The 25,304-nt window shown below is 38.9% G+C and overlaps 1 protein-coding gene across 1 annotated transcript in view; it reads right to left on the bottom strand.

Annotated features, from left to right (window-relative positions):
- The window catches only part of Dnah7 (dynein axonemal heavy chain 7), a 256,781-nt gene that overhangs the window by 34,720 nt on the left and 196,757 nt on the right, over window positions 1–25,304 (bottom strand). Inside the window, exons 53-57 of the mRNA XM_034497949.2 lie at window positions 23,865–24,059; window positions 20,315–20,407; window positions 13,574–13,750; window positions 4,892–5,053; window positions 3,837–4,037 (exon numbers count right to left, since the gene is read on the bottom strand). Coding sequence (XP_034353840.1) covers window positions 3,837–4,037; window positions 4,892–5,053; window positions 13,574–13,750; window positions 20,315–20,407; window positions 23,865–24,059 — 828 coding nt within the window. The remainder of the gene's footprint in view (window positions 1–3,836; window positions 4,038–4,891; window positions 5,054–13,573; window positions 13,751–20,314; window positions 20,408–23,864; window positions 24,060–25,304) is intronic.

Genomic DNA, 25,304 nt, shown 5'->3' with positions numbered 1-25,304 from the left:
ATTCTCTTCCCCTGATAGCATGCCACCCGCCAGCCAGGGTCACTGGATGAGAGCTTGGAGAATCCAAAGCCTACATTTTAAACAATGAAGTAGTAATTAACATATTGTGTCATACCTCCCAATTTCTGACCCAAGCTCTCCCTGCAACTGAAGGTAACTATAGGATATTTTATTATTTAACAGAACCCAGAAACATCCCAGAAAGAACTAAATTTTATCCCACAGCATAAGGTCCCTTCACAGAATAAACTTGAAAAAGAAAACAGAAGAAAAGAAAATATAAAATCAACCAAAAAAGAAATGAGAAAGAATCAAACAGGTCTGACGAAAGAGAGGTAGCATAAACTTAATTGAAGACAATGACTAAACATGCTAGTATTACTCTGAATTACTTTATATATATTGAATCATTAATTGTTGGAAGCTAGATGTCTCAATGTAAAAGAAAAGACAAACATGAAATTAAGAAAGACAAGAATGAATGTGGAAGATGCACTGAAATAGAAAATTCTGGCATGTAGTCATCATGTCTAGAGGGCATGTAGGACATGTATGTATATTTGTATGTTTGCATGCCTATATTTTTTTTAATTTTTTTTTGTTGATTTTGCTTTTAGATAGGATCTTTCCATTTAGTCCTGGCTGTCCTGGAACTCAATATATAGACCAGGCTGGCCTCAAACTCACAAAGATCTGCCTGCCTCTGCCTACACAGTGCTGGGATTAAAGGTGTGTACCACTATTCCTGGTTGTGTGTCTATACTTAAGTACCAAGAAACTCATCTAATATCCATTGAGTTCTCCAATACCATTAACCACTCAAAAGAAGCAGAGCTCTTTGGCAAAATGTCTGGCTCTGAGACAGAATCATGAAGATTCCAAGATGAGCCTGGAAAATCTTACATTATAAAGTGAGAGCTGCTAACAACATAGACTTCCTAAAGCTGAAAAACATACAGAAACCAGTTTAATGGAGACCCATTGATTAAATTGGAATAATATGAGGATAAAATTTTTGATCAATGAATTGCAAATCATCGGGGGTATATCAGTAAACCCTATATCCATACCAATATCGGAAAGAACCACTGCTTAGAGGAATAAGTGCCAAGCGTTGAAAGTTCCAAGTGCTGCAACTGGGGAATAACCACTTAAGGACCAACTCAGTGAGGTGGGGATGCTCAGTAGATACTAAATATGAATGGAAGATGGAACCCTTCCTCTCTACAGGAAAGAGAAAAACCAATTATTAACAGTGGAGAAATTAATCAATGACTTTTTAGATGATCAAAACTAGTTTCATCCACTGAGGCACAGCATTACCTACTTAATAATTTGGTTAAGAATAATAAATAAAAAAAAAAAAAACCCGAATCTAATAGTTAGAAAATGTCACACAGATTCTGAATGAGGAAAATTCCATTGTTAAAGCAATATCGTGAAGTACATTCTTCTAAAATGACAGTGTTGTAAGGTAAGAAGGGCTGAGGAAATGTTTCAAGTGAAAGAAGGTAGATGCCTGGGAGCAAGCTCAGGGGCACAACACTTGCCAACCAGGCACAGGTCTGGGTTTGATCTCCAGCATCACAGGAATGGAGCCTCAACAGCATGAGGAAGGTAAAACAGATGTAAGAAATAAGCATGACACTGACATTACACCAATTCTCTTACAGACAATGAAATGATGCTATTAGCTGACAACATTGAACCACATGAAAGATTGACATAACAGTTAAATTTACAAAAGGTAATAATAATACCAAGGTAAGACAACATCCCTATTCCTCAAACATACATAAATGCATCTAACATGGGACCTGCAGGCCACATGCACATATGAACGGTGACCCAACACAAAAGTTTAAACATTCTGAGAGTTTTGGGTAACTTGACTACATGGCTTGCAGGTATGAACTTTGTATGTATCAACATTGTGTCTCTATACCAAAGGGTTAGAAATTTCTGAAAGTATTTAAGGATAAAGGATCATGATAGATCTAGTTTGCTTTCAACTATCACACACACACACACACACACACACACACACACACACACACACAGTAAAGCCTTCTGTCTTTTGCTTGTTCTGCATTGATGAATTTACTCAACCTCAGATTGAATTTTTATTGTGCTGGTATTGAATATATATAGGTTTCTTACTCCTTGCACAAAAAAAAAAAACCTGACAAATATTTTTATACCACTCACATTCCATGATATAAATAACCTATATTTTGTTTAAATTAGCATATAGGAGTATAAATCTAAGTTATAGGCAAATGTCATACCATTTTATATGAAGCTGAAGCCATCTATCAGTGTTTGAGTATCTGAGGAAAGCTCTAGACTATAACCAAGACTCTATAGACACCAAGAGATGACTGAGAGCACACACACATACACACACATACACACATACACACACATACACACACACATACACACACACATACACACACACACACACACACACACACACACACTCAGAGAGGGGGGAGAGACAGGGAAAGACAGAGAAAAAAGAGAAAGAGGGAAAGAGAGAAGAGAGACAGACAGACATACAGACAGAGTCAAAGAGAGACTAATGTATATATGCACAGATGTTAATGTATTTAGGTACATAGAGAGGCAACACAAAACAAATCAAATGGTATAAAAATAGCAATTGGATATGAAGGGCATAGGTTGTTGTCCCTTATACTATTTTTTATATTTCCAATTTTCCTATAAATATAAAAATCATTTTCAAATAAAAACTTAAAATGTAAAGTTGTAAAGTGTTATGGAATTTAATGAAATTTTTATCTTGGGTTGGTGCTGTTTCATAAATGCCTCTACCTCTAAAATGTGATTACTATGGGAGACATCCTCTAATACAAAAGAAAGAGAAGGTAAGTTCACTTGCAAAGGGGGCTCTGTTGAGTCTATCATACGGAGAGATGCCCCCACTAGCTCTGGGAGTCACCTGCTTACAGCAAGCCCCATTAATACAAAAGCCAGCCATACACAGCCTAGAGGCTCAGGACAAGGTTGACTTGGCTTTGAATGTATATGTGTGGATTTCTTTCTTTTTTCTTTTCTTTTTTCTTTGTGTGGATGAGTGTGTGTGAGCGTGTGTGTGTGTGTGTGTGTACATGCACAGATTTTTGCTTAATGAAAGTACTTTAGTTTAGTGTTTTCTCATGTTGTGCACTTAAGTAATATTCAGACCTCACGACTATGAGCTTTCGGATGGCAAAACTTATCAAGGTTCATAACCCTTCATCTAAAAGAGCCCTTCCATTTTTAATTACAGCAAAGCACCGTGAAACAATTTTAGTTCACAGACATTCAGACAGAATTCTAATCATGAAAACAGTGGGTGTTTTCCCTGCTTGCCTGGGCTCCGGAAAAGACCCTTATGAGTCCCATCAATCGAGGAGGAAAACCATTTTGGCTCTCATTATGGTTATATGGAGGAAATGTTTTTATGTTTTAATTTAGAGCGATGGTTCCAGGTAGCAAAGGGCTCAGTTCATATCCTGGAACAAGTTCTCCAGCCTTGCAAATTTGCGCTGGGAATGGCTTACAGCTGACTCTCTCAACAGAAGCCTACATTATTAATGATACTCCATAATATCTCAGCTGAGCAGGATTGGGGCTGGTGGTAAAATTAAAATAAAATATTAATAAAATCGACTTCAGCACAGTCAATAATCAGTAATCAAAACCAACTGTGCTGCAGAGCAGGGCGCCTATTTAATTTGTAGTTTTACTCTATGCACATATCCCTGACCACTAGGGGACATTTGAATTGCTTTACAGGGTTGGGGTGACAGGACTTAGCCATCACTAACAGGCTTTTTGCAGCTGCCAAAGAATTCGGGGTCAGAGATCGGGTCCATGAGGTATGATCGAATAATATTAGCCCGCAATCCTTTAGGTGCTTCATTGGTCATTTTTACTCCGTTCTGCAGGACCGACACAGGGAAATTTGGAGATGGGTAACTCGTCAGCCAGATTCGGAAATCAGGGTGTGTTGATTCTGGGCTTAACTCCTGCGAGAGAAAGTAAATCACAAACAAGCATGAGTAAGACTCAAGAAATTGTCTCAATATCTGTAAGGAACAGTCTGGAAAGGGAAAGAAACATCTATAAAACAGAGATGGAATTGTTGGAATTTAAGCGAAAACCCAACCTTCATTTCTGAGCCACCACACTTCACTGAGAAGGCCCAGAGTGTTGTCACTCCACTGATAAAATTAATTCACATGACTGTACAGCTTACAGAAGTGCTATGTAGTTCAGAGTTGGCTCAAAAACTAAAGCCTTCTTATTAATGTGTTCATGACTGCACTGATGTTTCTGAAATATTTAAAGCATAATTCTTTAACCACAGCTAGATGAAGACTAACCCCCTCCTCTTGCTGCAGCCAGATTTGGGGGTTAAGTGACCCCTGAAAACAAATCAATATTACTCCGAGCTGGAATCATGTGTTTAAGAGAGAAGGATGCTTTAAAGGGAAGAGCTAGTGTATGTATCCTGAAGCCTCAGTATTTATCACTGCTACCTCTATAGTGAACGCTGGAGGTCCCAGAGCCCCCATTAGCACTGTGGTGTTAAGGTGTAGGAAGAGCTACTGAGGCCTGTTTCTCTGAGTCATGGACATGCTGAAATTCAATATAAGCACTCTTGTGTGACCGAGTGTCTGCTATAGTCTGACTATGTGTCTGCCTCTATTTTTTTTTTTAGGTCAAGTCTTTAATATGAACCCATGTTTATCGTGATCCAGCTACAACCTTAACCTGAAGCCTGCCAAATGAGAGAATAACAATGAGGCACTTGGGTGGTATGTATATAAAAATGAGACTGGAGAGGTATACACTAACAAATATATATCTGCATTTTTACCTCACAAACTCTCTCAAGAGTTGGCATCCAAGAGGTGGCAAGGTGACAGTTTTGAAGAACAACCCATGTTCCATCCTTGACAGCTTTTTCTAACATCTTCATGGCAATGGGCCCTTGGCCTTGGCCCAGAGATAGAGAGCTAAGTTTTGAGCCCCCATATCCCTGTGTACAAGAACAACAAAGATATCATTTTAGCATCATACATTGGTCCAAACAGACATAACCTAAACACACACTGATCAATACTTAGATGGAATAGTATAGAAATGATCATTGTGATAAGAAAAAAATTCTGAAGGATCTTTGGCTGTTGACATAAGATATACAAAACATATTAAGAAGACTTTTTAATAAAGGAGCAGATTAAAGGACACAGCTGTCATTTAGCAACCCCTAAAACACAAAGCTAAGACGAAAATCATGAATTGGAAAATGAACCTGACCTGCCACCTTGAGCAAGTGTGTCAGTTACTTTAAATACTCATAAAATTAGAAGAACAAAAGCATTAACCACTGACTGCCAGTCAACAACTTCCTTCAGAAATGCTGTGGGGATGTTTCCACAGCTCAGCTGTAGCTTTTGGATCTCCTCATTTTAGGGGTAGTTGTCCCCAGACTTTCTAGAAGAGGTTCCCAGTGACAGAGGCAGTTGAAGAATGAGTCTTGGTCCCCCTCCAACTGCTCATTGTATATAGTCATTGTCTTAGGGTTTTTACTGCTGTGAACAGACACCATAACCAAGGCAGCTCTTATGAGAACATTTACTTGGGGCTGGCTTACAGATTCAAAGGTTCAGTTTATTATCATCAAGGTGGAAGCATGGCAGTGCCCAGGCAGGCACGATGCAGGAGGAGCTGAAAGTTCTACATCTTCATCTGAAGGCTGCTAGAAGACTGGCTTCTAGGCAGTTGGAATGAGGGTCTTAAGTCCTTGCCCATAGTGACACACCTCCTTCAACAAGGCCACACCTAATCCAACAAGGCCATACCTCTAAATAGTGCCACTCCTTGGGCCAAGCATATTCAAACTATCACAGTCATTAACTCTGTGAGAAGAAAACCACTTTGGAAGGGGGAATGTAGAGGTAGAGACTGGAGACAATGCAGACGGATGACAGACATAGGGCCAGAGAATGACAACATTGCCTAACACTGAAGAGACAAACAGAGGAAAGAGAGCTCAAAAGGATGTTGAAGCAAAGTTGACTTGCAGAGATAAGCCTCATGCATGACAGACACTTGGAGCTACCTCCACTCTAGATCTGCCACTACATTTCTTATCTCATTTCCAATATCCCTTCCCCCTACTAATGGCCTGCTTCCATTTTGCAATACTCAAGACAATCCTCCACAGTCCAACTGGGATGGTCTTACAAATGAATGGGCATGCTACTTAAAGCATCTCTTTCTTTAATCATGGCATCCATAGCTCAAGGCTTCTGAAACAACCAGAAAACTATATCAGACCATCATAGCACTCAGACAAAATCTAGGCTATTTAAGCGTAAAGTGACCCAATGGAGACTACTTGAATTTTAAAGTCATGTGGCTTTCAGGAAGCTGTCCTCTTTTTGCTTTAGCATCCCTTACTATGAAATCGAGATGTGATCATTTACTTTAAAGTCTTCTGCATAATTTCACAGAGAAAACATTAATAACATTTACCACCAAAGTCTACTGTAAGACGTGACCTTAATCCTCCAAAGTTTATTAAAGGTCATGACCTTTATGCAAATGTTCCTGTCAGTTTTAGAAACTGCCAGAAGTTGTTTAGATTATAACAAAATTAGGAACATCAACTCAGAACTATCCAAAAACCTGTTCATTACTTTCTTCTTCTGGACAGTATGGCATAAGAACAAAAGGTGGGGCAGACACCTAGCTAGTCTGCTGCCATGAAGACACCATATCCAGAGACATCCTAGAGGAGCCACTGCACTCAGGGCAGCAGGTAAGAACCCTCTCCCACTACCCTATGCCTCAGAGCTACAACTGGGAGCCTGGGGTACTCAGGACCCATCAGCCACCCAAACCCTGCCCCTCTGGAATACTACTTCCTTTCTGCTCCTCGCTTGGTCTTTTGGTCTGGGATAGACACCTAGTTGGTCTGCTCCCGTGAAGACACTGTATCCTGAGCCATTCTAGAGGAGACACTACACTCAGAGCAGCAGAATTTCAGGATCCCAAAGGCAGCCTGAGTCCCAGGAGTTCAGGATCACAGAGACATCTGAACTCTGAGGAGTTCTGATGCAAGCAAGATAACTGGAAAGACAGGCTCCAGTCAGACACAGTGAGTGCAGGTAGCACTAGAGTTAACCAGATGGCGAAAGGCAAGCACAAGAACATAGGCAACAGAAATCAAAGTTACTTGGCATCATCAGAAACCAGTTCTCCCACCATAACAAGCCCTGGACACCCCATCACACCAGAAAAGCAGAATTCAGAATTAAAATCACTTCTCATGAGGATGATAGAAGACATTAAGAAGGATATAAATAACTTCCTTAAAGAAGTACAGGTGAACAAAGGTAAACAGGTAGAATCCCTTAAAGAGAAAACAAAAATCCCTTAAAGAATTGCAAGAAAACACAACCAAACAGGTGAAGGAATTAAACAAAACCATCCAGGATCTAAACATGGAAGTAGAAACAATAAAGAAATCTCAAAGGGAAACTGCCCTGGAGATAGAAAACCTAGGAAAGAGGTCAGCAGTCATAAATGCAAGCATGACTAACAGAATACAAGAAATAGAAGAGAGAATCTCATGTGCAGAAGATACCATGGAAAACATTGACACAACTGTCAAAGAAAATGCAAAATGCAAAAAGCTCCTAACTCAAAACAAGAAAATCCAGGACACAATGAGAAGACCAAACATAAAGATAATAGGTATAGATGAGGGTGAAGACTCCCAACTTAAAGGACCAGTAAATATCTTCAACAAAACTATAGAGGAAAACTTCCCTAACCTAAAGAAAGAGATGTCTATGAATATACAAAAAGCCTACAGAACTCCAAATAGACTAGACCAGAAAAGAAATACCTCCCATCACATAATAATCAAAACATCAAATGCACAAAACAAAGAAGAAATACTAAAAGCAGTAAGGGAAAAAGGTAAAGTAACATATAAAGGCAGACCTATAAGAATTACACCAGACTTCTCACCAGAGACTATAAAAGCCAGAAAATCCTGGACTGATATCATACAGACCCTAAGAGAACACAAATGCCAGCCCAGACTACTGTACCCTGCAAAACTCTCAATCACTATAGATGGAGAAACCAAGATATTCCATGAGAAAACCAAATTTACACAATATCTTCCCACAAATCCAACACTTCAAAGGATAATTGATGGAAAACTCCAACACAAGGAGGGAAACTACAACCTAAAAAAAAGCAAGGAAGTAATCTCCCAACAACCCCAAAAGAAGATAGCTACACAAACACAATTCCAACTCTAATAACAAAAATAACAGGAACCAACAATCATTTTTCCTTAATATATCTTAACATCAATGGACTCAATTCTCCAATAAAAAGACATAGACTATCAGACTGGATACATAAACAGGACCCAGAATTTTTCTGCAAACAGAAAGTGCACCTCGGTGGCAAAGACAGATACTACCTCAGAGTAAAAGGATGGAAAACAACTTTCCAAGCAAATTTTCTTAAGAAACAAGCTGCAGTAGCCATTCTATATCAAATAAAATCAACTTTCAACCAAAAGTAATCAAAAAAGATAAGAAAGGATACTTCATACTTATCAAAGGAAAAATCGAACAAGATGAACTCTCAATTCTGAACATCTATGCTCCAAATGCAAGGGCACCCACATATATAAAAGAAACTTTACTAAAGCTCAAAGCACACATTGCACTTCACACAATAATAGCAGGGGATTTTGATATCCTACTCTTAGCAATGGACAGATCATGGAAAGAGAAACTAAACAGAGACACAATGAAATTAACAGAAGTTATGAACCAAATGGATTTAACAGATAGCTATAGGACATTTCATCCTAAAACAAAAGAATATACCTTTTTCTCAGCACCTCATGGTACCTTCTACAAAACAGACCATATAATTGGCCACAAAACAGTCCTCAACAGATAAAAAAAACATTCAACTAATCCCTTGTATCCTATCAGATGACCACAGACTAAGGCTGGTCTTTAATAATGACAAAAACAATGGAAAGCCCACATACATGTGGAAACAACACTCTACTCAATGATGAGTTGGTCAAGAAAGAAATAAAGAAAGAAATTAAAGACTTTTTAGAATTTAATAAAAATGAGGACACATTATACTAAAACTTGTGGGACTCCATGAAAGCAGTGCTAAGAGGAAAACTCATAGCTCTAAGTGCCTACAAAAAGAAACTGGAGAGAGCATACGCTAACAACTTGACAGCACACCTGAAAGCTCTAGAGCAAAGAGAAGCAAATACACCCAAGAAGAGTAGACAGCAGGAAAAAAAGTCAACCTCAGGGCTGAAATCAACCAAATGGAAACAGAAAGAACTATACAAAATACCAACCAAACCAGGAGCTGGTTCTTTGAGAAAATTAATATGATAGATAAACCCTTAGCCAGACTAAACAGAGGGCACAGAGACAGTATCCAAATTTAAAAAATCAGAACTGAAAAGACACATAACAGAAACTGAAGAAATTAAAAAAAAAAATCATCAGATCATACTAGGTAGGCCTACACTCAACAAAACAGGAAAATCTGGATGAAATGGACAATTTTCTAGACAGATAGAAGGTACCAAAGTTAAGTCAGGAGCAAATAAACCATTTAAATGATTCCATAAGCCCTAAAGAAATAGCAGCAGTCATTAAAAGTCTCCCCACCAAAAACCAAAAAAACAAAAAAACAAAAAAACAAAAAAAAACAAAAAAACAGCAAAAAACAAAACAAAACAAACAAACAAACAAACAAACCCAGGACCAGATGGTTTTAGTGCAGAATTCTATCAGACTTTCAAGAAAGGCCTAATACCAATTCTCTTCAAACTATTCCACAAAATAGAAACAGAAGGAACACTAGCCAATTTGATCTGTGAAGCTACAATCAAGCTCATACCTAAACCTCACAAAGACCCAACAAAGAAAGAGAACTTCAGACCAATCTCCCTTATGAATATCGATGCAAAAATACTCAATAAAATTCTCGCAAACCGAATCCAACAACACATCAAAACAATCATCCATCATGATCAAGTAGGCTTTGTCCCAGGAATGCAGGGATGGCTCAATATTTGGAAATCCATCAATGTAATCCACTACATAAACAAACTAAAAAAAACTTCATGATCATCTCACTAGATGCTGAGAAAGCATTTGACAAAATTCAAAATCCCTTCATGGTAAAAGTCTTGGAAAGATCAGGAATTCAAGGCCCATACCTAAACATAGTAAAAGCAATATACAGCAAGCCAGAAGCCAACATCAAACTAAATGGAGAGAAACTTGAAGCAATCCCACTAAGATCAGGGACTAGACAAGGCTGCCCATTCTCACCTTACCTATTTAATATAGTACTGGAAGTCCTAGCCAGAGCAATTAGACAACAAAAGAAAGTAAAAGGGATACAAATAGGAAAGGAAGAAGTCAAAATTTCACTATTTGCAGATGATATGATAGAATACTTAAGTGACCCTAAAACTTCCACCAGAGAACTCCTAAACCTGATAAAAACTTCAGCTAAGTGGCTGGATATAAAATCAATTCAAACAAATCAGTAGCCTTCCTCTACTCAAAGGATAAACAGGCTGAGAAAGAAATTAGGGAAATGAAACCCTTCACAATAGTTACGAACAATATAAAATACCTTGGAGTGAATCTAACCAAGCAAGTGAAAGATCTGTATGACAAGAACTTCAAGTCTCTGAAGAAAGAAATAGAAGATCTCAGAAGATGGAAAGATCTCCCATGCTCCTGGATTGGCAGGATTAATGTAGTAAAAATGGCCATCTTGCCAAAAGCAGTCTACAGATTCAATGCAATACCCATCAAAATTCCAAATCAATTCTTCATAGAGATAAAAAGAGCAATTTGCAAATTCATTTGGAATAACAAAAAACCCAAGATAGTGAGAACCACTCTCAACAATAAAAGAACTTCTGGGGGGATCACCATCCCTGACCTCAAACTGTACTACAGAGCAATAGTGGTAAAAACTACATGGTATTGGTACAGAGACAGGCAAGAAGATCAATGGAATAGAATTGAAGATCCAGAAATGAACCCACACACCTATGATCCCTTGATCTTTAACAAAGGAGCTAAAACCAGCCAGTGGAAAAAGGACAGCATTTTCAACAAATAGTGCTGGTTCAACTGGAGGTCAGTATGTAGAAGAATCCAAATCGATCCATTCTTATCCTCTTGTACAAAGCTCAAGTCCAAGTGGACAAAGGACCTTCACATAAAACCAGATACACTGAAACTAATAGAAGAGAAAGTGGGGAAGACCCTCGAATACCTAGGCACAGGGGAAAAGTTCCTGAACAAAACACCAATGGCTTATGCTTTAAGAGCAAGAATTGACAAATCAACCTCATAAAATTGCAATGCTTCTGTAAGGCAAAGGACACTGTCAATAGGGTAAAACAGCAACCAACAGATTGGGAAAAGATCTTTACCAATCCTAGATCTGATAGAGGGATAATATCCAATATATATAAAGAACTCAAGAAATTAGACTCCAGACAACCAAATATTCCTATTAAAAATGGGGTACAGAGCTAAACAAAGAATTCTCAACCAAGGAAACTCGAATGGCTGAGAAGCACCTAGAGAAATATTCAATATCCTTAGTCATCAGGGAAATGCAAATCAAAACAACACTGAGATTCCACCTCACACCAGTCAAAATGGCTAAGATCAAAAACTCAGGTGATAGTAGATGCTGGCAAGGATGTGGAGAAAGAGGAACACTCCTCCATTGTTGGTAGGATTGCAAGCTGGTACAACCACTCTGGAAATCAGTCTGGCAGTTCCTCAGAAAATTGGACATAGCATTACCTGAGGATCCAGCTGTACCATTCCTGGGCATATACCCAGAAGATGCTCCAACATATAACAAGGACATATGCTCCACTATGTTCATAGCAGCCTTATTTATAATAGCCAGAAGCTGGAAAGAACCCAGATGTCCTTCAACAAAGGAATGGATACAAAAAAATGTGGTACATCTACACAATGGAGTATTACTCAGCTATTAAAAATAATGAATTTGAGAAATTCTTAGGTAAATGGATAGAACTAGAAAATATCATTTTGAGTGAGGTAACCCAGACACAAAAGAACACACATGGTAATCACTCACTGATAATTGGATAGTAGCCCAGAAGCTTAAAATACCCAAGATTCAATTCACAGACCACATGAAGCTCATGAAGAAGGAAGACCAAGTGTGGGTGCTTTGGTCCTTCTTAGAAGAAGTAACAAAATACTCATGAGATCAAATGTGGAGACAAAGTGTGGGACAGAAACTGAAGGAGGGACCGTCTGGAGATCATTCCACCTGGGTATCCATCCCATGTGCAGTCACCAAAGGTAGACACTGATGTGGATGTCAGGAAGTGCATGCTGACAGGAGCCTGATATAGCTGTGTCCTTAGAGGTCTGCCAGAGTCTGTCATATTCAGAGGTGGATGCTCACAGCTAACCATTGAACTGATCATGGGGCTCCCAATGGAGGAGTTAGATAGAAGACTGAAGGAGCTGAAAGGGTTTGCGGACCCCATGAGGAGAGCAACAATACCAACCAACCAGAGCTCCCAGAGTCTAAACCACCAGCCTGGGAGCACCTAGGGAGGGACCCATGGCTCCAGCTGTATATGTAGGGGAGGACGGCCTTGTCAGGCATATGTGGGAGAGGAGATCCTTGGTCTCATGAAGGCTGGACTCCGAGTGTGGAGGAATTCGAGGGTGGGGAGGTGGGGGAACATCCTCATAGAAGCAGTAAGGGGGATGGGATAGGTGGTTCCTGCGCAAGGCGGGAGGAATGTGGTAAGGGGATAACATCTGAAATGTAAATAAAATATCCAAGTAAAAAAATAAAAATTAAAAAAAAGAACACTTATAGAAAATTAATTTGAATATATTTTAAAAATCTCTTTACAAGTATAGACAACTGAACATACTCTACTGGCTGTGAGGCTATAATATATAGCTGCTCTGAGAGACAAACAGGGCTGCCCCCCTTTCGAGACTAGGAAGAGGGGTGCAACAAGAAGGTTCACCCTGAAATTACTGCCTGAACTAAATCAGCCCAATCCATGTACTGGCATAGATGCTGTATATGTTAGGAGACGCAAAGGCTCCTCGACCCTCAATGTTAGTGTAGGTTGGTCTTAACCTCATGATACCCTGCCTCTTCCTCCTTCAGCAGATCCTAATGGCACATGCCACCACCACCAGAGATGCCTGATTTTACTTTCACAACTTATATAATGAACCACTTTTAATGTAAGTTCAGCCATTGAATATCATTTTCTTGGGACTCTGTTATGTTTCAGAATTCCAAGCCCTTCCTATGGCTAAGTGACAATATTTAGCTTTCTCTCATCCTTTAAGACATTGGTTAGAGCAAAAAAAAAAATAATTATTATAAAGGAATGTAACAGTGTCAGATAATGTCATCTGCTGTGAAGTACCTGGTCATCAGCGAATTTCAGAAGAGCATTCATGGGATCCGCTCCAGGGGAGAGCACAAAGATCAATGGTGCACAACAGTTACTGTCCCCAAATGCCTTGGCCAAGTCAAAGGGGGGCGGCTCAATGAAAGGGCGCCCCAACTTCTTGATTATGAATTCCTGCAGCATTGGAATAACCTAAAAGGGACAAGAATATATTGGAAAGAATAGTCAAAATAGTTAAAACTTCCAAGAGTTTTAAAACAAAATACTCAGTGGGTGTGCTAGCATATGCCTGTGATCCCAGCACTGCAGAGTCTGAGGACAGAAGTTTACCAGTTCACGGCCCAGCTGGGCTATATCCTAAGACCCGTCTCAAAATAAAATGAACTGGACTCTCCCTGTATAGATTAGGTGCTAACAGTGGGAGTTCCAGGGTGTTACTCTGTCCATAAATGCCTTTCAGAAAAACAACTACAGATGACTCAAGTAGTAACTGATGACTTGTAGGAGACATCAAATTCAAAGGCTGTTTCTCCCACTCTCATAATTCCTTATTTGTCTGTAGTTCTTTGTGTAGGGTTGAGGCCTTCTGGTTTTAAAACACTGATGGTATTCCCATCAAGGTTTGGGGAAAACAGAGCTCTGTAAAAATAAAACACAAGGTATTTACTAAGAAACAAGCCATGCTGTACTGGCAGATTTTCTGTCAGAAGAATTTTCTTGGGGCTTGCTTGAAAAAGTAAAACTCTATGGCTTGGGGTTTCAGCAGGAGTGGATATGTGCTGATAGCAAGGACATAGACAGCCTTGTCTATTCCATCCTGTTTTCCAGTGAGGAGCTACGCCTGGCATTTCTGGGTTGTCATGCCAGTTAATTGTGACCCAGGTGTGACCTAAATAGGACTCATGACATGACTCTTGTTCCTATCTCAACAAACTGCAGACGCTCCCTTCAGCTATAAACACTCTGTCTTCTTACTTGCCCTTTGACAATTCTGATGGTTCCTTCAGAGCTTAATAAAGCATTGGAAAAGAAAGGCATAATTACAAAAGCTTAGGTCTGAAGAAGGAGAGACGAGGCATACAGTTCAGCAGACCGCAGTGTACTCAATTCCCAACAGGCCTTCCTCCATCTTTGTGCAGAGATCCATTTGTGATGTTCATTTGAATTTTTTTTTTCTTAACAGATGAGAACAAAGCTACCAAATTGTTTTTCTAGGTAAGTAAAATCAAGTTTTATGCTGGGTTAAATTTATTACAATATTCTTTAGATTTATGTCACACCAGTGAAGGAGTTAAATCCTGTATGCAATGTCAAGCATAAGCATACTGTCAAAGGACAATGTCTCCTCTTTGACTTTCGAAGAACAGCCTGTGTACACTTGAAACTGAACCTGAGAAGTCCTAGCATTTGGCTAATACAGCACCAGATTCCCTGAGAGCATTTTTTGTTTGTTTGTTTGCCTTGCTCTGCTAAATATTCAGTTTTCTCCTTTGAATATAGGAAGACCAAGCAGAATTAAGACTGGCACCCTGCAGTACTGAAATGCAATAGATTCCTTCAAAGCCTTCTGTAACACAGCTTCTTTAAAGATCCATATTTCTATTTCACATACACTTGCAGTTTTTGAAACTCATAGTCCTTTTGATAACAAGTTACAGCTACAGATGTTCTTATGACTAACATCACACATATAATTTATTTAATTACCTAACTTCAGCTCATGTCTTAAGCAGTAACTACCAAATAAATACACCTTTAACCCTGCTCTGAAACTTATATGTCTGCTCAAATTTTGAAGGCACAAATGGTAGTTCTCTGTGTCTTTATCTTGTTCTCACAAACTAATCCGTCCTGCCATACACAACGCTGCTGTGAGCACCTCCGTAAGAGCTTAGTTATCATAGAAGAAAGGTGTGAGTCAAACATGGCAGCTGTAGGATGGAACTCAGGCTACCCCAGAGGGAGGAGTAATGGAAAGCACTTGTGAGGACCCTGCAGTCATCAGCACAATGCCTGCCATATAACCCCCTAACTCCAGCCCAGGGTAGCAATTCCACATGTCTGGAACCTTCCTCAACTGCAGGAGCAATTTATAAGTACTCAGTATCTAAAAAAGATAGTGTCCTCTGGAAACAGTTACAAGTGCCTCCAAACACCAGTTATCTGTTCGCTGCAACATCTATTTGAACAAGATTTGTGAGTAAAACCACCCACATATCACAATGCTTTCTGAAGTCAGGCACATGTGTTTTCCTGCACACGTGTGTGGCTAGGAGGGTTGAGAACCAATGGAGAAATATCCAGATTCAAGTTAGGATTTATTTGTCTGTCTGTACATCTGTTTGTTTATTTGCTGTGTGTCGCAAGGCGGTGAGTTGGTATGATTACTGAGAGAGTGGAAGTTAAAAGTCAGCTTGCTGGACTTCACTCCTCATCCCTTGTGGGTTCTGGGGTTCTAACTCAAGTCACTAGGCTTAATGAGGTACCTTTACCCACTGAGTCTCTTTTGCTGGTCCAAACTAGACTTTTGAATCTGTTTTCAATACTTTCATAGACTCAGTGCATATACAACAAAGGTATAGATGAGTAAACACACACATATAAACACTATGATAAAGGCAGGAATCGTGGGTGGCACATGTCTGCCCAGCATTCGAGAGGCTCAGGCAGGAGCACCTTGAGTTGGGGGTCAGCCTGGCCTATGTAGTGAGAATGTCCCAAAAGCAACCATCCAGAGTATCATAACAAGGTCCTATGCAACAAGAGAGCATATACTGTTCATTCATACTCAGTATCTACTAAATGCATAAATACAAAGTCTCAAGATTAACACTTTACAGAGTCTAATCCCAGAAATTCTAAACAACAAACAACAAAACATCAAAGGATGAATTCACACACACACACACAGATGAACACATATACATAGATTCATATGCATACATATGCACACATGTATACACACTCTAGATAATTACTTCATGCTTCAGCTCCCTTGAATAATCACAAATGCCAAACTCACTGCAGAAATATTAAATATTAAAAACATCCTAATTTCCTACCCTAGGCCTCATCCTTGTCTTTCTTGTTTCCATTCTTTGCACAAAGGGATTTTTCTTCCCTCATCAGATTAACACAACAACAAAGCACAACACTTATTCAACAGCATCTTTCCTCCCCAAGTCAGCTTCAACCTCATCACAAAATTCTAGTTTTGCAAACAAAATGACAGGTTCAGGGACCTGAAGTTTCCTAAAAGCTAGTTTGTGATAGGAATAGTCAAGTTTTTGAAAGAGGGACCTGCTGGTTTATCTGCACAGGTAAACATGGCTGACCATGCAGTGATTTTTATGTCTGTTAGTACTGGACGACCCCGTTAGGAATGTGAGTATCTCTCCTGAAGGGAAGAGGAGATAAATCCCACAATTTCACTTTTCAAACTATAACAGAACAAAACTTGCTTGCTTCCCAACAGGAGACTAGAACTCCCAAGACAAAGGTGATAGACCCCTCTGAGCCAGCAATCTGATCATCCCAGCATTAGGTTTGTAAAACGAGATCTGTCAATAGCGAAGATTTCAGACTCATTGTGGCAGCCATCTTCTCAAAGGCAGGAGAAAAGCCTGTGGTTTTTCTTTGCATGCTTTTCTGTTCAGTGCAAATTCCTACAACATTTATCTGAGGTCTGAGACGCTTATTAACTTGCATCTGACAAGTTTCTTATTGAGAGCTGATGGATTTGACTTTTGTTTACAGTTCGGACTGATAGAACTGTGGCCAGAAGCTCTTTATTTTATAAATGACTCTGAATACTGCATACCTTAGTACTTTTCTCCTCAACATGTTTCTTCCATCAATACGATATTACAACTATTCAACTTTAAGGGAAACTATGAGCCCATCTCATTTTCCTACTGATGACTTAGCAAGAATCTTTCCAATTTTTCTAAACTATAGCATTGGAAAGCCTGGCAACCTCCAATTTTTGACTCAGTGGTTCTCAACCTTCCTAGTGCTGTGACCCTTTAATATAGTTCCTCATGTTGTGGTGACCTCTCAACCATAAGATTATTTCATTGCTATTTTATAACTGTAACTTTGCTACTGTTGTGAATTATAATAAAAATATCTGATATACAGCGAAACTGATATGCAGCCCACTTCAAGGGGTCACAATCCATTGGTTGAGAACCACTGTTCTTTTTTTAATTGGATATTTTATTTATTTACAATACAGATGTCATCCCCTTTCCCCAGTTCCCCTCCCTAGAAGAGAACTACTATTCTGACCATTCAGTATTAAGGAAGGGTTTCAAGAGAACAAAATTGAAAGGAGACCTACCTCTCAAAACTTCCCCAAAAGAATTTTGTTAATTTTCCTGGTAGGTATATACATACATACACACACAGACACACAGACACACACACACACACACACACACATATATATATAATTGAAAGGAGACCTACCTCTCAAAACTCCCCCAAAAGAATTTTGTTAATTTTCCTGGTAGGTCTATATGTGTATATTGCCTTTTAACCTAGAGACAGTGAAGAGATGAAATGTATATACTACTGTCTCAAATGTTAGTTTCTTATAGTGCTGTTCTCCTTGCTAGGCTAATACCATTCAACTATTCAACTCTGGGAAACCACCCTTTTAAAGGCAGAGTGGGCAGATAACACCATGTAGTACATAGTTTCCAAAATGATCAATTCACCGCTAAAACTTGGAGTACTTGGAAACACTAAGTGTAAAGAGCATGATAATATAATGGCATTCTAATAATTATTTTTATACTGAAAACCTACATGGGTATAGTGGTGTAGAAAATTGTGACCAATTAATTCCTTCATTTAGGATAGATGGAAAATATCTGTAGTTGTAAATGAATTCCAAGGTGGAGTGGCTTAACACATGTGAGCTTATTTGTCGAATCTGCAGAGTTATCTGTGACCCAGGCACTCTCCAGGTGTGGACAATGCTCAAGTCTTATGGCACTTAAAAGATCAACACAGACGTGTGCAGGTTTGACGGCAGAAGTGACTTGGAAAACATTGCATGGCAGCTACATAAATCAACTAGCCAAGGCAGGTCTGTTCCCATCATCATCACTTTAGATGCAATTAAAGGAAAAGAAAAATTAAGATATTGCTAAATACCATTTTGTAATTTTTCTATCCAAAAAAGGGAAACATAAGAATAGATTAGAAAATGTTGTAGAACAGAAAGGTAAGGTATGGGACATATCAGTATGAAACAGAAGGTTAACTATGATTTAAAAACAAGCAGAATAACATCAGCCAACAGAAAAAAGAGCCCCCCCCCAAAAAAATCACCTCAGCCTATGTAACTACTACCTTCAAAAATATAATAAATATGGAAAGTAATATTTGATCTATTTAATAGCTTAATCTATTTTCAGATTAAAGTGTCAAGTTTCAAAATGATAAACCTTTGGAAGAATATATGCAAATGAAGTTGTCACAGCTAGGAAATGGTTCATTAGCCCAAGAAAAGGCCCACAAAACACTGCGAGCATTTCATTTTCTTTATCTTAAAGTGGAAAGTGAACATCTGAAGCTTCCCACTGAAGTTTCTATGAAAAACCCTTGTTTTCAATGTTATCAAAGGGTGCATTTGATCAGTTCACAAACATCAAACAAGTGTTCATTTACTTCAATCACAGAGGACAGGGCAGAATTATGACTTTCAAAAGCCATAGATACTTTGTAGGCTACTTCTTTTATTTAAAAAACTTAAATATATATTCTACAATTGTTTTATATAAAGATAACTCTAACACAGGCTGGACTTTATTCTGAGTAAAAACTTAAAACAGTCTTCTATGCCAAAGATTGTGCCCTGGCTAGGTCCTGAAAGCTGGAAGTATGTTAGCTGGGCAACTGTGGCTCTGAGAAAGGAACACCTCTATCTACCTCAGGTCACCCTTGACATGTATAAAAAAGTCTATTATATATTACTTTCACCATTCTGATTTTATATGGGGGAAGAGTTGGAATGTAATCATTTTCTTTTTTTGAAAACAAATTCAAATTGTGGATACTGCGAGTTTTGAAGTAACTAAGTGAAACTTTAATTTGTTGGTAACAGTGGCAGTTATGATAGTTCCCCAATAACCTTCTGTTCACATTATACTGGCATCTCTGAGGACACAAGTCAACCAACTTAGGCAAATTCATTTTCTATAGACTGTAATACAAATGAGGGCACTAATAAGTATTGAAAGGGCAGGTTTACTGCTTTGCTGGTTGTATATTTATTATTTAAAGAAGTTAAAATGACATTACTAATATTGTCTTTTATGTCAACAATGACTAAAGCTTTAAAATAGTCCACATATTTTCTAAATGCTGTGCTGTGGTGTGTGGTGTGTATAAATTACACATTTAGGAAAACACTCTAGATGTTCTGATATATAAACTTGACGTTAATGCCATCGACTTGTTTCACCAAAGTAATAAAATAAAACTGAGGTTATAGCAGGCAAAGAGAGAAGTCTTTGACACAGAGGAACCAAAATTCACAAAGAGTAATCATAAGAACTTATCACCAAAAACACATTCTATTAGCTATTCGCTCAGATGTAGACACAGTTAGGAAATCCATCAGAAGGGAGTTGGTTTACTTCTGCTGATTCCTTCATCTACCCTGAGTCTATGAAGACATGGAGTTTGTCTGGGCTGTGCAGACAGCGGGCAGGATGAGAGCTGCTCAACAAAGCCCACACTTACCTTGTCTGGCCTCAAGCAACGGATAATAAGCATCCTTTGAAAGTCGTTTGCTTTATTCTCCCAATCTTCTGGAAACACCTCATGGTGTGGCTCCTAAAATTATAGTACATAAGTCAATGTTAGAGGTTATTTCTAAAAGTAATAATATTTTACAAATAAGCATATACTTAGAGAAAACATATAATTCCTGAAATATGAACAGTTGTATAATTTCTATTTCATTTAAGCTGTGGGGAAATTTAATGTCAATGTGTAAACATTTAAAGTTTCAGAACAAGTTACCTGGTTTATCTCTCCTGGCTCCACACAGTGAATGCAATTGCAATTTTAAACTAAGAAGAAATATTCACAAAAAAAGATGGTTGTTTCTAGGAAATATTTCCATCAACAAAATGGAGAAAGCACACCCATCCCAAAAGACTGAACTCATTCTCCTTATCATACATGACAGGCAGCCAAGGCCAGCCGTTAGCCCCCAGGGGCTACCACCCACCCAATCCACTCGGGTTAGACCTAGCTGTCTTTGTACAGAGCAGCTACCTATTACGTTCAAGAATAGTAAAACTCAGAGGAGAACAAACAGAATAGAAAATAATAACTGGGAACTGGAAAATTCTTAACCTTTATGCCAAAGGAAAGCTGAAAAGGGACCATTGTTTTAGTTAGGGTTTTATTGCTGTGAAGTGACCCTGTGACCAAGGCAACTCCTATAAAGGCAAACATTTAATTAGGTCGGGTTCACAGTTTCAGAGGTTTAGTACATTATTATCACAGCAGGCAGCATGACAGTATCCAGGCAGATGTGGGGCTTGAAAAGCCTAAGGAAGGAGCGTCTCAAAGCCACACTTTCTCCAACAAGGCCACACCTACTCCAACAAGGCCATACTTTCTAATAGTGCCTCTTTCTGGGCCAAGCATTTTCAAACCACCACATTCTATTCCCTGGCCCACATAGACTTGTTCAGAGATATGAATCTACGAGGGCCAACCTAGCCATAGCATAATATAAAATACATTTAGTTCAACTTCCAAAATCCCATTGTCTATAGCAGTCTCAATATTGATGAAAGTTCAAAGTTCAAAGTCTCTTCAGAGATTCATCCAATCACTTAACTGTAATCCCCTATAAAATCAAAATAAAAGAGCAGACCACAAACCTCCAACATCACAAGATACACACTGACATTCCAAATGTCATACTGAGGAAATACTGGACCAAGGCAGGACCGAAATCCAGCTGGGCAAACTCCAAACTTAGCATCTCCATGTTTGTTATCTAAAATCGATCTTCATCTTTGTTGACTGAAATGAAATTTCTCTCTCTTGGGCTGCTTCCAATCCCTGTTAGCAGCTTTCCTCAGCACTTATCCCACAGCTCTGACACAGCAACTTCAACTTTATACTTTTTTGGTCCAATGTCTGGGGTCCACATATAATCTTCTAGGCACCTCCAAAGGGATTGCATCACTTCTCCAGCTCTGTCCTCTGTAGCACTCTAGGCTCTGCTTGACTCCACTCCACTGCCGCTGCTGTTCTTGTTGATCATTCCATGGTACTGGCATCTCCAATACACTGGGGTCTTCCGCTGCAACTAGGCCCCACCAATAGCTTCTCATAGGCTCTCTCCATGATGCCAAGCCTTAACATCTTTGCATGACCCCTTCAATATTGGGCCATCAATTGCAGCTGATGCTGCATCTTCACCAATGGCCTTTCCTGGCCTTTTATAGTAATAAGCCTCAGCTGCTCTCCATAACCCCTTCATGCCTTCAAAACCAGTACCACCTGGGTAATTCTTACACAGTACCAAGTCTGGCTGCAGCATGAGGTATAACCTTGGCTATCTCTGGAATACAACTTCTTTGTGCTCTCAGAAAACACTTCCCAGAAGATTTTGCCTCATTTTACCTCAGTGATGCTGGTCTCTTCTTAATCACTGCTAATTTCTTAGGTCCGGCTAACCAGCATCAATTATCCCAGTGGTCCTTTCTATTCTTGACTCTAAAGCCAGAGCCACAGGACTGAAACTGCCAAGTTCTGCTGCTTGTTGGGGCTGGAACATGGCCCTCTTGTTCTATTACATCACTACTAGCTTTGTTTTCAACTCCTTTATGGACTAAGCTTGGCTGTCCTGGGACTTGCTCTGTAGATGAACTTGAACTCAGTGATCTGCATGGCTCTGACTTTTAAATGCTGAGATTAAAGGTGTGTATCACCACACCTGGACCTAAGTCTTTCTCTAAGAATTTGCTCTGTCTCAGGCCTGAACTCAGAGATCTTCTTGCCTCTATCTCCTGGGATTAAAGGCATGTATTACCTACCATGCCTGGACTTAAGCTTTTCATGGCCACCATTCCTCAAGATCTGGATCAAAAACCTGTGTTCTCCATTTCTGGATTGTAGTTCATTCCAGGTTAAAAGTCCAAATGAAAATAATAACCAAATAATAACTTTTCCTTGTTCAATGACAAAAATAAACAGTAAGCCTAGCTAGGTGGGATCTTGCCCCAGAGACACCACTCTCTTAATCTGTTTATCTCCTCTAAGACAGGATTTAGCTTCACTGTATTTCCTAGTGCCCTTTTATTACTTGAACCATACATTTTTTTCCTTTCTAAACTTGATTACACTTAATCAAAATGCTCTTTATGAGAATAAACCAGAGGACTGGTCTCTGCTGGGCTTTTCTGAGACTTCCTTTGTCAATGGAATTAATACAAATCTCTTCACTTTAGCCTCAGGCAAACTCTTCAGACAAGGGCAAAAAGCAGCCACATTCTTTACCAAATCATCGTAAGAATGATCTGCAAGCAACATACCAAAATTCCTCTTCTCTGAAATCTCTAGAGGCAGGCTCCCACAGTTCAAATCACGATCAGCGCAATGTCTTCCATATTCCTATTAGGATGGCCCATTAAGCACTACTTAAAGCATTCCACTACTTTCCAAACCCCAAGACCCGAAATCCATATTCCTCCAAACAAAAATATGGTCAGGCCCATAACAGCAATACCCCAATCTCTGGTACTAACTTTTGTCTTAGTTTGGGTGTTACTACTGTGATGAGACACTATGGCCAAGAAAATTCTTATAAAGGCCAACATTTACTTGGGGCTGGCTTGCAGTTTCAGAGGTTTAGTCTATCATCATCATCATACCAGGAAGTATGGCAGCATCCAGACAGATGTGGGGCTGGAGGAGCTGAGAGTTCTACATCTTCATCCAAAGTCAACGAGGAGAAGACTGACTTTCAGGCAGCTAGGAAAAGGGTCTAAAAGCCCACCGCCATAGTGACACACTTCCTCCAACAAGGCCATACCTTCTAATAGTGCCACTCACTAGACCAAGCATATTCAAACCACCACATCTATAATAAACTTTCTCCTTCCCCCACACCTAGGAGTAGTCACATCCCCCCCTTTTTACATTTCTTTTTTTTTTTTTTTATTAATTTATGGGATCTTGCTTTTATACAAAGGCAAAGACGTGATATTTAACATTATCTTCTCCACTGAAAAACTTTGAAATAAGGAAAAGGGTGAAAACATACCATACTATCATATACTTTTTTCCATCCATCCTTTAAGCGCATAAACTCCCTGCGAATGGTCTTGAAGGCAGGTATGTCATCTAGTCTGCAAATCTCATCCCAGGACTTTTGAGGAAGCCATGGGCAAGGGTTGGTATAAGGATTATCCAGCCCAATGCCACCAGTGAGCAGAAATCTCCACTCTGTTTTGTTAATCTGTGGTAAAAAAATATCATAGAGAGTCATACAGAAAGCCTTCCTAGTTACAGCCATTGTAGAAGAGTAGCAGCCCTTTCAGATTCTCATGAAAGTCCACAGTTGATATGGCCTTCTATTTAGTCACAAAAAAATCTAACTACCGGACATGGCCAGTTTTTTTTTTTTTAAGGTCCATTTAAATAGCTACTTTTGGATCCTTTTCTCTAGAATTACTAGCTTAAACATGAAGGCCTGAACATATTCTACTTGAATAATATATGTTCCTCAAAATGAATGTTTACAGTCTTAAATATTGGCTCTGAAAAATCATAGAAAGGTAGAAAATCAACAATACACCATGCTTTCATTTATTCTTTATAAAATATAATGAGTTGCTATTAAGTGTTTACAAGAAATACAAGGAAAAGTATTTTTCTTAATTCCATGAAGATATTAATATAAGATTTTATAAGTCTCAAATACATAAATGTGTAAGAAGACCATGATGCTTCTCCTTCATTTGCAAAGTGCTTCCTATCTTTTAGATAAAGAGAATTTACTGTTGGCTTGCATTGAGTAAGATGGTTAAATCCAAAAGGTTTGATCTCAGTAACTTGCAAAGATAAAATTCTTAAAGATGAGAATAAATTATTTAGTAAAGTTAGATTCATGGTCATGTACATTCTAATAGAAACATTTTAAGAATAGGGCACCGTATTGAGGTTATCCTCAAACTCCCTGTGCAGACTTAGCTCTGCTCAGACTCACAATCCTCCTGCCCTGGCTTCCTAAGTGCAGGGATTATAGGTGCATACTACTACACAAGGCTCTAGAAACCGAGCCTTTTAAACTGAAATACATGAAAATTTAAGTGATAGTAACATACTCTTCTTAATTTATATTAACTATTCTGAAATTCAGTCTTATCATGCCTTGCCTTAATTAATTTCATTGTCTGGTTTTAATCAGTATATGTATATGTTGCCATGTGGAATAGTACATAAATCAATGATATGGTAATAGTGTTACTTAGCTAGACAAACATCAACAGGCTTGGAGGATATTGAAAAGGGGCTCCACATGCATGGGAAGCTTTACATCCCACCTTCAATTTTACTTCATAAAATTGAGGTGGTTTTGGTGCTTTGCTGGTACATACTCTGGGAAAGCTACTCCTTCTGATTATAAGAATCCAATTTCTACCTCTGGCCAGGGAGAGACACGATATTCTAATCTGCCCCAAAGATTAGAAAACGACTTACT

Source organism: Arvicanthis niloticus, chromosome 3 (assembly GCF_011762505.2).
Source record: "Arvicanthis niloticus isolate mArvNil1 chromosome 3, mArvNil1.pat.X, whole genome shotgun sequence".
Classification (NCBI taxonomy): domain Eukaryota; kingdom Metazoa; phylum Chordata; class Mammalia; order Rodentia; family Muridae; genus Arvicanthis; species Arvicanthis niloticus.
The sequence above is the reverse complement of the archived record's forward strand: the minus strand, read 5'-3'. Positions and strand labels throughout refer to the sequence as shown.